We start from the raw sequence: 15,253 nt of genomic DNA, 5'->3' as shown, positions 1-15,253 counted from the left end.
TGTTTCTTTGTGGAGAGACATGAATGGTTTAACCCAGACGGACCAGTTACATAATAGCACCTGTGAGGTCAGAAGTCCTACTTTTGTATGTTTAGAGGTGATAAGAAGCTCCCCTTGCGAAATATTGGTGTGTCAACAGAGTCCTAATGTAGCAGCTCCATGTCTTGATTTGTCTTATTAAAGTAATTGTATTGGACTGCTCTTGACAGATCACATAAGATGCCTGGCTACATTGTAACCTTAGTTCTCAAAGAGACTATCTCTTTGCCATATTACATATTCCATATGTACGGGGATTAATCCCCCTGCTGTCAGGGTACTGGATACTTCTTTAAGACAAAACTGCTTGCTTGGCCACGCCCTACGGTTTACTTATAAACCACCTACGCAGCATGAAATCAATGATAGTTTTATTTAAACGCATGTCCTAGAGGCCTAAAAGATGGAGAGAATCTCTTCAGTTCTCTCTTCTCAGACAGCCAAGTTCACAAATAAAGGGTGTAGGTTTTATTTCAATATTGAAGGGGGGACACATCGGGTTGGGTCTGGGATCCATCCCCATAACATTTTGAGGGTTAAACATTTCATCTTCTGCATTCTTGTAAATTATTCTGATCCAATTTCTGCCTTTTCTGCATCCATTTAGGGTGGGAATGTCTTTATGTAAAGGGGAACAACATTTAGGTGGCAATTCAAAATGTGAAAATACAGTCAAATATAGTGCAGTAAGGCTCTTGGGAATACTCAGCTTTCAAATATGTATTCTCCTGTTGATCAACTTTTCCAATTTAAGGTCTTCCCCCTAAGTCAACACACATGTAGGCATGACTTAGTCTTTCCTCCTCTTGTCATGTTTAGTCAAGCAGGAAGCAGGTGAAGCAGGGATTTGGACTCAAAAGCAGGACACCATGCAGCTCTCATCATCACACAGTTTTGATATATGTTAGATAACTGATGTGGTGAAACAAAGTTGTAAGAATGTAATGAAGTTCTAAGGAAGCGCAGAATATCTAGCAGTATCTCCTCCATTGTCGTGTTGATTCAGTACAGTTAATGCTGTAGGGAACACACAAGAACCCGTTTGGGCCTGTACTGGATGAGACTGAAACCAAGTGAAAACACTTCTTATCAGGCATAAATCTCACCACAAATGTTAACTTCAACACCTTTGACAAAGTGTAGCTTTCAGTAACCTATTCTATTCTTTTTCTCCCCCTAATAGTGGCCCAAAATCTTGTTGTAGTTGGTATATTTGTGTACCAAATACATTGACTAGACAATGAATGTCAAGAGTTACATTTAAATGTTTGATCAAAAGTATTTCTAGGGACAATTCGGTCCATCTTAAATAATAATACTTGCCAAAACAATTAAAAAATCTGAGAAAAACTTGTAAATACAGAATGAGATGGTTTAGTTCAATGGCAGCTTACTCTACCAAGAAAGTAGAATTTGTATCCAGGGACATAAAATGGAGGTTTTACAAATGCTATAAGATTTTAAAACAGTTTTACTGTTCACATCCTTGCAGGTCGATGCTCTTTGCACATGTGAAGATGTTGTGGCTGTTGTAAGACATGCTGAACAGGCACCGCAAACATCAGAGTTTGAGGCCAGATGAATTTCTCATAGGCAGGGCAAGTTTCTCATTAAAATAGTTATTTTACGAGAGTGTTTCTCAAATTAATCCAACTGTTGATGCATAATCCTTAAACAAGATAGAAGGTGAACAGTCAAGAGTTACGCTGCATAAAGTGATATTCTTGTCAGTCGAAAAAGGTCTAGTGTGACTTTAGATAAGTCTTGAGGCTTGCATAAATGATCCATTCTCAAACATGTTGACAGAAAATGATTTAAAATGTGTTAACTTTAGCCTCTATATTAGCAGACATTTTCCAACAGCAATTAGATTTTTTTAATGAACATTTCTGACTATATTTTAAGGTCTTCAACTGGCCATATTTGTGGCAACCTGTCAACTCTAATCATAATTCAGAAGGCTTTTAATTGTATGTTGTGTGATGTGAGCTGGTGGCAACTGAGTTTGAGTTTTGTTTAATTTACTGTGTCACAACTCATCAAAAAGTTGTTTCAGAGTCCCAATTCATGTCATAAGACTCTGGTTTTAGTCACTTAACTGCATTGTAGAAACATGTGTGTTTGTGTGTGGTTTCTTGAAGATTAAATGAGTGAGTTTTGATGGTGGTTCTCTTGATGTATGTGATACTGCAGTTTAATTCAAGACACATGTACCAGTTTCACCAAATTATACTTTATACCAGTGTATGGTGGATTCTCACCACTTAGAGAACTGGAAAATTCATGTCAAAAGTGATTGACTGATAACTAAAAATATATACAGAGAAACAAATGGAGGTTCAAATCATTTCCTAAAAAATTATTTTTACTTTTTGGGACTGTAACGAATCAATAAACTATTCAGCATAAACATCACTTTTTGACTACTGACCAGTGGGTTCCTAACTAATTTTCCTAAAAATGGTATATCTTGAAAAACATTAAGACCATTCAAAGGCATAACATATGTCGTGTAGTATAGCCAAAAGGAAACCCTTGGTGGTTGAACTTAAATATGATGGAACTACACTAAATAATTGTGAAGTTATTGAAAATTTAAATTCACTAAAGTTATGCAGAATTACATTTCTCCAAAATAAGTGTTGTAGTAGAACCAACAGTGATTTTTGGTGATGCTACACTGTATAAGAGTGAAGTTATTGACTATTTCGGTAGTATGTCTTTTCGGTGTCGCACATTTTATCCTTTCCTTGTATACAGCCGTCTGTACACAGATACCAATTTTATTTTTCCAGCTCGGAGGATGACTCATTTTGGTGAAAAATAACTTGTAGCTCGTATCTTACTACAATAGGAAAGAGGCGCTATTTGAAATGGCTCAAACATGGACTGCTAGATGTTGTGCAGACGTCCTTGTAACAATATGACACCAAGCACTGCGATCAAGTGAGCTGTTAAAGCGGGTAAATGTGTGCATGAGTGGGAGAGGAAAATGTTTATGTATTTACTTTTAAGGAACAAGCTACTATCAGACAGATGATGCATGCTACTTGGTGCAATGTTTGTAAAGAATTAGTAATGAATGAATAAAGATATTTGTTTGTAATATATTGCAGTGTGTATGTGACAGAAAACACAGCATCAGTCTAGGTCAGAACAATTGTTTTGTTTCATCAGTTTTTTTTAAATATATCTGATATTGTTCTGACACATCTATTCTAAAACAATTCATTCATTGTCCAGGTGATACATTCGTCCGTACAGACAGGCAGTGACCAGCCCACCAGACATGTTAGAGTGTTTCATGGTCACTCTGCCATCTGAAGCTCTTTCCAGATGCTCTGGCTGCTCCAGGACAAACTTGCTAGCCAAAACTGATGGGTACACATATCTGGTCTCAAAGTTCCCCTCCAACAGGAAGTCCATTTTAGACTCAGCCTCTTCCACTTCCTGTCCACAGGAACTGACGTCCAACCCCGCACAGCGGACTATTGCACACACCTGCAACAGAGACATGATAAATGTGACAACAGTTTCATTAAGCAGTTTAGAATATCCAAAATTCTTGTTTATACCTGCAGGGCAAAGCGTCCAAGCGTAGTGTGGGTTCCAGCAAATGCTCCCAATGCGTAGAGCTCTTTACCACTGCCTTGTGGTGACCACCGGTACTGCAGGTGACAGCAAAAGGTGCCATTGCACACGTTTACCTCACCCTCTGTCTCATTTAAGAGGACAAATGTAAAATGGTCGTAAACCATGGTTGAGAAGAAGGTGGGGGAGGAGGGAGGGTCTGATGAAGCAGTTTCTGGATGATGAGAATCAAAACTGCTTTCCTGCTGACAGAATCCAGAGCCTGTAGCTGCAGTTGATGTTGACTCAGCCCTAACAATCCCCTCCTCCGTGGCCACACTTTGCCCCATCCACAGTGGGTCTAAAACTGGCACCCTGGCCACCAGCAGCCTGCCCTCCTCTGGATCTCCTCTCTGGGCGTGGTGGTAGGTGGCAGAAAAAGGGGTGTAGATACCACTTCCTGTGGAGCCATGTGTCAGTTTGTCTTTACGAATGTTGGCTGCTAGCAGGGTGACATTGGCACCCAAGCTGAACGCCCGCTGGAATTGGATCGAGCCCAGTAGGGGGAGGTGGTTAAACCAGGCAGTGGGATAGACGAGCTGTCGCACACCCTAAATGTAGTCCAAAGAGAGGCAGATGTTTGGAAGAGAGAAAACCAAACACAGAGTTGGGTACAGAATCTAAATGTCTGTTTTCCTACCTTCTCCACCAGAGTAATTGTAGGATCGTGGAACAGGATGTCAAAGCAGATCATGATGCCAAACCTCCCAGCAAAAGGTGTCTCAAACGTTATGATCTCGGGTTGCGGCGGAGTGTCAAAGGCCTCCTCAAAGAAGAGGTTTTGTTTGTGGTAGCGCACCACCAGCAGGCCATCTGACCTGTATGAAAGAAGGTAATGTGTAGAGTTCACATAGACAAGTAGGTAATTATGTTTTGGTGCACTTGCTGGACTTCAGCTCAACTACTTCTATTTTAAGGTCTACACTTCACCTGAAAACCACATTGGTGTTGAACTGCCAGCGTCCGTCAGAGGGACAGGAGGAGGAGGGGTCGGTCTGCAGGGGGCAGGGCTGCAGGTCAGCCATGTTGGCCACCAGGTAGAGATTGTTACGCCGGGCAATACAGCTCAACTGCTGGAGGACCTGTGAAACACAACCACGTCAGTATGCCCGTTCAATAACAACATTGAATCTGTAAGTATGATTGTGCACCTCAGTGTTGTTGTGTCTGCCCGGCTCCGTGCAGGGGTTCCAGCTCTCCTGCTGGGGGTCAGGAATGGTTTCTAGGTAGCCAGAGATGGATGAACGGCTGAAGTCGAAACCCTGCAGGCCATCTTCTGGAAACACCAGGATCTGGGCACCCTGACCAAGAGTAGATGAAAGCTGAGTATAGTGACTCAAACTCTGTTGTGGACATGAAGCCAACCAAACTTGCTTTGAAATGAAGGGTGCTGCATATGAATTGCCTTCTACAATAGGCATTATTCCTAAAGCATATAAACATTACTTTACAACATAGAGAATGATTGTGGCAGTAACACGGGTGCAGCCCCTGGGGCCAGTCTACATAGCCTACCTTATATGGTAACCCAACAATACTATTTTTTCCATTTACTCTCACCTATTTTCTCAAAAATTATTGTTTCCTGAATAAATAACAACAAATACAACTGGTTGCTTATTAAACCAAGATCAGTTTCAGCGGAGACATTTATTTCACCATCAACCAGCAACCAATGCCAATTAGATGGTAATATGTCAGAATAAATTCCCTGATCACCGGACTTAGATGTTTATACAGTGTGTAGCCCACATTTGTTCTGCATTAACACTGTCAGTACGCCATTAATGGAGACTTAAGTATTTCTGTCTGCTTGTGAAAGGGCATTGCGATGCTTGGTAGGCCTCCATATGTACGTACTGGATTTAAGTTACATTAGTAGAACAACCAAAACCTTAAATTTAAAAAGGTGTTTGCTTGAGATTCTAAGTTTTTGCATCTGCCCAGCTCATTTATATCTGGCACAAGCGTGCCGGTTAACGCTCTTCTGCGTAACCGAGCGCGCACAGCTTGGATGACAGCTCATTTCTGTTACTGTAGTAAAATGCAGTAAACAGAGTAGTTGTGAGGAAGGTAGGCTATAGATGGCAAATAATGCGAAAAAAAACCTTTTGCGTTACTTGTATGACAGTTACTACCCACCCCTGATTATCTGCTGCACCTGACAGAACCAAACATTTACAACTCTCTCCTGGCCGGACCATACCTGCTGAGCGGCCCGGGCAGCCTGCTCCTCGTAGATATCCAGGCTTTTCTGCATGTGTTGCAGGGCAGCGAGGCGGGACAGGGGCCCAAGAGGCCCCGGGATTAGATTGTGCTCGTACACAGCAGCAACATACGTGGAGTCCACAACCGGCCGTGTGTGAACAACGGCCAGTGTTATAGAAAAACTGACGACAACGAACAAAAGCATTGTTTCTTACCTGAGAGTGTGTGTAGGGGAGTGTTAGTTAGGCTATTTACGAGAGAAAAACGTGGGAGGCACGTCAAACCTTTAAAGCTCTGGGGAGGGACTTATGTTTTATGCAATAGGGGAGTGACCTTATTACATTTTAAATAGCCTACGTTTTACCTTTTTAAAAATAATTCTTTTAAACTTCCTATCTCCCACCTCTACATAAACCTCATTGGACCTTACGCCCCACTAACCCCACAGTGCTGCTGGACGATCCTCTCCATCACAGAATTCTCAGAATACCCCATTTACACCTGGTAGGATGATTTCAACTATATTGGGACAGTTTTTGTGATTCTATGTTGTGATCTGGTTCTTGTCAAACATTTTAAAAATTAACCAAAATAATAGGCCTACATTTCTGTTATCTAAATCCTTAGTTATGTTTGTGTCCCCTCTTGTAAACTCGGCAAAGGTAAAATAATAAGTTATTGGTTTCTTTGTAAACAATATTGTGTCTGTTTGTTCCGGTGTGTTGCCAGAGGTGCGACCAAGACATCGTTTTACAAGTCCGAGTCAAGTCTTAGCACTCAAGTCCCAAGTCGAGTCCCAAGTCCAGACCGATCATGACTGGCAAGTCCGAGTCAAGTCTTAAACTTTGAGTTTCGAGTCCTAAACAAGTCATTATGCGCTCTTCACCAAATTTAAAAACCATTTCCAAGTTAAATATAATAAATATATATATAATAATATATAAAATAAAATAAAAATGTAGCCTATTGAATGAAGCATTAGCCTGTACAGAAAGACGGAAGAGGTGCAGTTTCACACAACAAATGTTCTATAATTTCATGAATTAAATTAAATGTTCATGTAGGGCTGCTAATTATTTTGGTCAATATTGAATTCACAATTATTTAACAGGATTACTCATTGCCTTAGGAAACATTAAACTATTGAACTTCTAAAATGTAATAGCCTATTTTCTTTTTAAAAACTATTAGCCTATAGCCTATATGCATTACTCCAAAATCTAATGCAGCCCATGAAATAAGAAACAATAATCCAACATTATTAACTTAAGCAGCATCTAGTGTGCAAGAGGACGACAGCAGCACAGTTTCACCCAAGTTGACAGCTTTGGGTGACGGATGGGTCACTGAGGGGGCTGTGTGTGTGTGTGTGTGTGTGTGTGTATGTGTGTGTGTGTGTGTGTGTACACGGAGGGGAGCAGAGCAGGTGACAGGTGAACTACTCGAGTTGACGAAGTCACGTTACAGAATGCTGAAATCAAACCGTGGTGTTTTGTCGGGAGATGCAGTGACAGAAACCAGTGGTGAGAAAACTATAAGTTTCTATGACGTTAGAAGACGCAGACACAGTGGATATTTACAAGCACCGATCAAGTAAAACAACACTGAACACACCTTTTAGACAGGGACGAGCGGCTTAGCTGTAGCCTAAAGGAAAGAGGTGCGCTGGATTTATAAAACAAAACGAGTGTCGTTGTGAAACAGCCCCCGGCGCTATTATCATTTTATCTTAATTAACTTGTTTTTATAATTGGCGCAAGCAGCTTCACACAACAGCTGCATCAGTTTCTCTACACTGTTTCGACCTGACCTTTCTTTTCTCCGTGAGCCAGAGGGTCCAATCACGAACGGCGTACAGGGCCAGGGATAGGAGCCACACGCTCCAGTCTAATTGAGCACCGCGTTATGTTGATGCGCTGCGAAAGTTTATATCATAATTTATATTTGGGCATGGGTGTCAAGTCTGCTCAAGCTCAATATTGCTTTCATTTTTCATGTAGTTCTGTTCTGTATATTTTGGCTCCATAGCACAGAGTAGATGCGTAGATCTATCTACCTATCTATCTATCTATCAGCTACATCTGGGGTCTCTAAACTGAATGATTTTTGGGATCCCCGATGGGCTGCAGTTAAATTAGTCAAATTAAATGCACTCAGCAAAACACTCAAAGTAAAACTGACACTTGCCATTTTTACTTCGACTTTGTTTTTGCCTGAATGTTTAGTGTTGAATTTTAAAATGGCATTAACTGTGTTTGCCCCATGAACCATGTACAAAGAGGCGGCTCCAAACCTGCTGTATTAAAACATACAGGCCTACTCTTAATGTAGCAGAAAGATTAAAGATTCTAGAAATGATTCTAGTTTAAATTTATGATCTATACAAGATAAAAATTCGGCAAAGTATGACAAACCATGAATACCCATGTAAAGTGCAAAACAACCTCAATACAACACGAATCACTACTGTACACAATAAATGTAATTGGCAACACTGCGTGCAAATTTTGAAGTCTATTGGTTTCAAGCGTGAGCTTGATCATTAATTTACCAGTGGCAACAGATAATTAACTTACAAGCAACATTATCTGTTGTGGTATCCTCTGTACTTTAACCAGGAGTTGGAGTAGAGTCATCTCCAGCTGCTGTGTGAATGAATTATAATATAGTCATGAAACATGCATAACATGCAAAGTAGCTAAACCAAGATAAATATACAGTACATGAAGACAAGACAGTGTACTATGATTTAGTGGAAAATTGTAAATTTAAGTGTAAATTAATGTAAATCCAGGGATAAAGACCTTATTTACTTATACAGCTTTAGCTTAGTATATATTTGTTGAATTTGCTAACCTAACTATATGTAATTTTTTTGTCTTGTTGTTAACATAGACACACAATGCTGTGATGCATTGTGTATGTGTGTCATTAGTTGCCAGTTTTGAATCAAACAAACTTGACGATCCTCACTTGCTGCTACAGACTACTTTCAGATGTGGTCAGGCATGTAAATCATGACGGATTTACACCTTCCATTTACATGCGGTTTTCCTTAACATGTCAGGATATAGATTGCATTTTAATTCCAGCTGTAAATGTAAATATGTAGTGTCTTAAAATAACATCAGAGACTGTGCACAGGATATTGATCACCTCCAACTGATGAAGTGAAAGCGATCCGCATAGTCAGAGGATACATTTGTCTTTCATTGGCCAGAGTGCACATACAAAAGGGGAAGGATATAAGGCCTATTCTAAATAATAGGCCTTATATTTATAAAGTCATTAAACTTAATCATTAGTAAGTGTGAATATAAAAAAATATGGTTATTTAAGGCATAGGGTGGGTCATGCATTGTCCCCCAGTCCCTTAGGGAGGCTCAAGGAGAAGTATTTGTTGCTCCGGGAGCAAGATAATAACAAAAAGTCACACCCCAGTCACCTGAAATATAAGGAACAGTTACACGACAGCACCTGAGAAGTCAGAAATGCTACTAGAGGCAACGGTAAACAGAGCTGACTTTCGTTTGTTTAGAGGTGATAAAAAGCTTCCCTTCTAAACAGTGTTCAGTGAACAGTGGTCGTAGCACAGCAGCTTCATGTCTTTATTTGTTAGGACTAATTAGCTAGGCTGAGCTGTAAACCGTCGGGGCCTTAAGCTAATAATGGTGACTAACAAGTTATAGCAGTTATAACCCGTGGCTATTTTGGCTTGAGCAGAACTAAACATGGAAAAGAGACGACCAAACACATTAATGTAGAGTCAGGTACAGAATTTAAATGACTGTTTTGCCAAACCTCCCAGCAAAAGGCATGTCAAATGTTATGATCTCTGGTTGCGGCGGACTGTCAAAGGACTCCTCAAAGAAGAGGTTTTGTTTGTGGTAGCGTGCCACCAGCAGGATGTCTGACCTGTATGAAAGAAAGTACAGTGAACAGTTCACACAAACTAGGGAATTGTGTTTGGGTGCACTTGCTGGACTACTTCTATTTTAAAGGCCTACACTTCACCTGGACATTGGTGTTGAATTGTCAGCGTCCATCAGAGGGAGAGGACGGGAAGGGGTTGGTCTTCAGGGGGCAGGGATGCAGGTCAGCCATGTTGGGTAGATGTTATTGCAACAGGCCATTCAGCTCAACCGCTGCAGAACACAACCAGGTCAGTAGGCTTTACCAACATCAAATGTAAAAGTATGATTGTGCACCTCCGTGTTGTTGTGTGTGCCCGGCTCCGTGCAGAGGTTCCAGCTCTCCCGCTGGGCGTCAGGAATGGTTTCTAGGTAGCCAGAGATGGATGAACAGCTGAAGTCTTAACCTTGAAGACCAACTTCTGGAAAGACCAGGATCTGGACACCCTGAGAGAAGGTGAAGGCAGAGTATAGAGATGGGACAGGAGACGAGCTTCTGTAGTCGTGAACGTGACATTAAATGTACTTCCTTACATGTGCATACAGAGAAATACAACCACTCCTGATGACTGACTTTACTTGGGAACAGTGACTGCTTTGCAGTAATTTCTTAAACACAGGTTTATGGAATTACCTTTTTATTTAATATTATCCAGATTGTACTTTTTTTTAGTTATTCCACTGATCAAACCGAAATTATCCCTTTATATAACCCTAACCCTACTGTTTTGTTCAAACAAACGGCTGACGTTAAGGTAAAACAAAGAAAAACATTGTTTCTTCCCCGAGGGGTACATTAATGGCGTAATTAAGAAGGACCACATGATAGCACTTGAGGCAGAGGTAAACAGAGATGACACTTTTCTTTTTGTTGAGCTCCCTTGCGAAACCCTGGCGAAACAGTGGTGTATGCATGTGGATCAACAGGGTGTTAGTGCAGCAGCTCCTTGTCTTTATTTGTCTTTTCAAATAGAGTACAGTCAGTCATAGGCCACAGTATAGCAGCAGCAATAAACATGGCTTTACTGAGTAAAAGGCCCATAAAATTGATTTAATAGTTAAGTACAGATGCGTGTTATGGAGTGAGATTTATCCCTCTTGTTATCTTAAAATTTACTAATATCCTTTATCCTGGGGTCAATTAAACCCCAGCAATTTTAAACATCCAGAAGATGATTATAATTAAAATTGTTACCAAAGTTTATTAATCTTGTACTTTCTGTTTTTTTTGTTGATGACCTAAATAGAGCTTTAAATAATATATAATCCCCTTCCCATCCTCCCTTAGGCCTATACATCCAGAGTACCTATTACACAAGTATGGAAAAGGCAGAGGAAGATCTTTTTGTTGTTTTAATGGTCATTATTTTTATAACCTACAGATTAATAACATTTGGAAAGGATAGGATAGTAACACGTGTTATATTATGAGCATTGTGTCAGGGTTTGTTCCACTGTCAGTGCCATGTATACAAATATGTCAGATAGTAAAAGGAACAATCATCAAAATGAGTTGACAAAATATGAACGGCATATTAATTTTCCTACAACCCACCATAATAAATTTCCATTTTTGGAAGGCAACATGTCTGCTGGTGGTTGAGAAACAACAGGAGGGTCAGCAGTAAGGGTCTCATTCTTCCCAGAGGAGGATGCTTCATAATCCGGGTCCTCAAAGAACTGTGACATAACCTCACTGACAGAATACCTTTGCTTAGAGGTGATCTTTAGTTGAGAGAGAGCACACAGAGCACCAAAAGAAATGGTTAAGAAGGCTGCTGCAAATGTTTGCTCCTCCCCTGTGTTGTGTGAGCTATCACTGTCCTCTCGGAAACCATATTTCCCCTCCCCAATGGCACAGGAAATGTCTAATTTCTAATGTGAACTAGAAGGTAGGTTTATTTGTCACATTACAACAGCTTTAAACGTGAAATTGATTTTTTAACTCCCTTCTGCTACGTAGCAGTAATACAAAAGCAATTATAAAATGGTAAACAGAAATAATATTATAATATATTCAGTGTAACAGTCCTGAGGATGAATTTGGGGTTGGGTTTTTTTTTTTTTTGGTGGTTCTCACACTCTTACAGGTATAGGTATAGGGCCTTAAAGAGTGAAGTTTTTTAAAGATAAAATTGCATGTTATAGTGACCTCAATATCATCAAAAACAACAAAAACAAATGTGTGTTAAATGTTATATTCGTAAACGGGTCAAGTTGACCCCAAAGAACTCAGATGCATACAAAATGTGTACAGGACGTTGAAAACATATTATCATGTTACTTTTATGTTTACCAGATTGTCCCCATTAAATTAGGAAAAGTCATTAAAGAAAAAAAAGATGTCGGTCATAAATATATTTAGAGACGTTAAACATTGAAAGGAGTCAGATTGACAGTCAAATTGAATTATATTTAAATGTTGGAAAATGCCTGTAATCTGCATCCTTGATAACATTTGGCTGTTGTGCCATTGATGATGATTGATTATTGATCAGTTGTTAATGCAAGTGAATGTATGGTCAGATGTCGTCATCCATTCATTCATACTGTTTAGGCTATGTTGCTGTGCGGCAGGTTTGCATTTGCGTGGAGTCGTTGTGTGTCCGTCCCACAGGACTGTACACCTGTCTGTACACCATAGACTGTATATAAAAAGGTGTACACCAGGGTGCTTTTTGGGGGCAGGGGGTGGGGGAAACAAAATACTTAGTTATCTAGACTTATCCAGTCTGCTAATTCTGAGATAATGAAGTCGTTATTTCAGAAAAACAAAGCAGGTTTTTTTTCCCTCTCAAGTAAATGCAGTAAGCCCTTTAAAGGGCTCTTTATAAGATACCACAAAGAGGCTTTTTATTTTACAGGATTTAGAAGCAACCTGGCAACTAGACGTAAACGAAACTTTTAATTTGAAAATATGTGACTGGAAACATAACCCGGAACCATTTTATAAATGTGACCTTTATTTTTTTTTAATTTTAAGTCCAGCATGAGCTAGACCAGTGATAAAACTTGGAGATAACTTTGTACTTCATGCGGACGAATAGTTGTAACCATAAAAGGATAACCTCTAAAAACGGACTCTTGGTTGTCTGACGTCTGAATACGTTTTTAACCAGGACGTGTAGCGTGTACTTATACAGCATTAGCATTAGCACGTGTACCCTGTATTGCAATGTCAACAGCACCAGAAGCACCCACAGGTGGAGCAGATGCCCCAGTGTCAAAACCCAGCCAGATGTTTAAGAACTGCTGGAGCTGTCGGCTCATCTCTGGTGGGGGTTTGATCCTGTCTGGAGCTTATGTGTTCAGTGCAGCCCGGAGAGTGATGCGACAAGGTGGACCTACTTCTATGGGGACTGTTGCACAGATTACATTTGCCGCTAGTAAGTCATGCAATACTCTGGCTTTTTAGGCGTTACGTCACTTGTTTTCGTCTTTTAAAATAATAAATGCACACCTGGGTTTATCTTTCAGGTTTGGCTGCATGGGGAATTGTTGTCATCGCTGACCCGGTAGGAAAAGCGCAGAGGAAGACGTGAAGGCTGTTTTTGAAACTCGTGTCAGCATGAAGAGACGTTTAAAATGGACTGCAAGGTGTTCAGCAGATATTCATAGACAATATGACACCAAGCCGAAGGAGCTGCTCTTGAATCTGTAGAAAAGTTATTTTGTGTTTGCGCTGTAGAGTAACACAGGCATCCATTGCTATTATGTGGATGGACCAAGCGTAATGCAAAATTGAAAGCCATATTGGTTTAATTAAAAAATAAAGATCATGAAATTAAAAGGCTTTAAAAGTTAGGCATAAAAACATTTCTCATTTTAATGCAAAACCATTTCATTAATATATATATATATGGGAGTATTTGACAATAGAAAAATTATTTGAGTGAAATTTAATTGAATGCATTTTGAGCATAACTGCATTAAATAAAGGATAGCCTAGTAGTGTCAGTTAAGACATTTGCCCACAACCATCCTGACTAAGAGAATTAAGTAGTCCTCCTGACCACCACATAAGCTTTACAAATATAATAATACAACATTTTCAGTGTTATTTTCCACAGTTTTATGCAGTGTGGCATTTATTAAATAGCATGGTGTGGGCCCCCAATTCATTAGAATACTTGAGGATCTATCCACAGAAATGCAATATAAGATCCATAACCGTGTTTTCAGTGGTGTATAAATCCCTTACATAATGAACCGTTTTGTTTTTATTACCTTAGAATGAGCCATTTACATCTACAAAACCACGGCACCCCCTCCGGCAAATAAGTTTTGCATTGGAGCAATTTATTCAAACATTAGATGTTGGGTGAGAATATAAGAGGTAATATTAGCTTTTATTCACATGGTGTTTAGTTAGTAAAGCGCAGGACTTGCACTTCAACGGTTGTGTGTTCGATCTTGCTGTGGGACAATTTTTTTTCCCCCCTCTTCAACAAATGGATTATGCAGCGTTTCTCATGCTCACATTACAGGAAGTGCTGCAGTGTGTGTATTTCAGTGTTTGATCCACATCCATCAACATTTTTTCATTTCCCCAGTATGTCCAGGCATAGTACATTTAGGGGAATCCCATTTTCTGATAGCTCTTTCAGATGTGTCAAGCAGCCTACAGACTCTTTAACGTCGTACAAGCTCAGTTCAACAACAAATAAAGCACGACCGTAAACAAGATTCTCGCACTTTTATTTTTTAGGCAAAACCAGTAAAGAGGAAGTGATTGTGAATAGCACCTCTATTAAAGCATTTATTTATATTCTTGCCACCATCAAAGCACCATCATCTGGCAGCGGGACAGATATTATTGTTGGCGGGCAGTTTTGGTCCATAATCAGAGAGAATGTTTCAATGTTTGTATAAACTTTAATGTGTGGTTTATAATGGACTGTGGTGCAGAAACAGTGACAGTGTTTCACATTCTTGGCTTACATTTTCCATGTTATCGGTCAGTGGCCAAGTCACAATAACATATGGTTTTACTGAATAATTAGATATTAAGAAATTATGTACTTATCTAAAGAAACGTCATTTCTTAACTGGCTACTCTGTCTCAGAAGACGACACCTTTTGTGGTAGACTGGACAGTTGGTTGGTATTCGCAACCTCGCCCCTAGATGCCACAAAATCTTACACACTGAACCTTTAAACTAATTTCTCAGTTTTTACTCTGGGCTGCAAACTGACTTTGGCTGGCACTGCTTTTACTTCAGACAGAGAGCCGTCATTAGCAGAAAAGGAACTGCTATGAATGTAAGCACTCAAATTAAAGCCAACTGTCTTCTGACCTCAGTCTTAGTTACAGATTTAATTTTCTATCTAATGTGCTGGACTACAGACCCAACACTGTCCGCATACTTACAGACTGCACTGTAGACAGCCAGGAGCAAGGCTATTATCTTATGTCAGTTAGGGGTCCGTCTAATTATTTTTTTTTTTTAAACTGGGAAACTTCA

The 15,253-nt window shown here is 39.8% G+C and overlaps 1 protein-coding gene across 1 annotated transcript; it reads right to left on the bottom strand.

Moving 5' to 3' along the window:
• Positions 1-3,176: 3,176 nt before the first annotated feature.
• Positions 3,177-9,747, bottom strand: LOC123976113 (biotinidase-like). Its single transcript, XM_046057962.1, has 7 exons — positions 9,679-9,747; positions 8,454-8,519; positions 4,821-4,970; positions 4,600-4,751; positions 4,310-4,487; positions 3,615-4,220; positions 3,177-3,540 (listed from the first exon to the last, which is right to left on the bottom strand). Exons 2-7 carry the CDS (start codon positions 8,511-8,513, stop codon positions 3,268-3,270), a joined length of 1,419 nt encoding a protein of 472 aa, XP_045913918.1. The 5' UTR covers positions 8,514-8,519; positions 9,679-9,747; the 3' UTR covers positions 3,177-3,267.
• Between the last annotated feature and the right edge of the window lie 5,506 nt (positions 9,748-15,253).

This window comes from Micropterus dolomieu, linkage group LG09, assembly GCF_021292245.1.
Source record: "Micropterus dolomieu isolate WLL.071019.BEF.003 ecotype Adirondacks linkage group LG09, ASM2129224v1, whole genome shotgun sequence".
Classification (NCBI taxonomy): domain Eukaryota; kingdom Metazoa; phylum Chordata; class Actinopteri; order Centrarchiformes; family Centrarchidae; genus Micropterus; species Micropterus dolomieu.
This window is presented reverse-complemented; position numbering and strand designations above follow the sequence as displayed.

Bases quoted from the DNA above. Each gene is read 5' to 3' on its own strand.
- LOC123976113 (XM_046057962.1), bottom strand. From the start codon at position 8,513: ATGACTCTACTCCAACTCCTGGTTAAAGTACAGAGGATACCACAACAG. The intron at 4,221-4,309 runs GTAGGAAAACAG...GACTACATTTAG, and splicing joins CAATTACTCTGGTGGAGAAG to GGTGTGCGACAGCTCGTCTA. The intron at 3,541-3,614 runs GTATAAACAAGA...TCTCTGTTGCAG, and splicing joins TTGGACGCTTTGCCCTGCAG to GTGTGTGCAATAGTCCGCTG.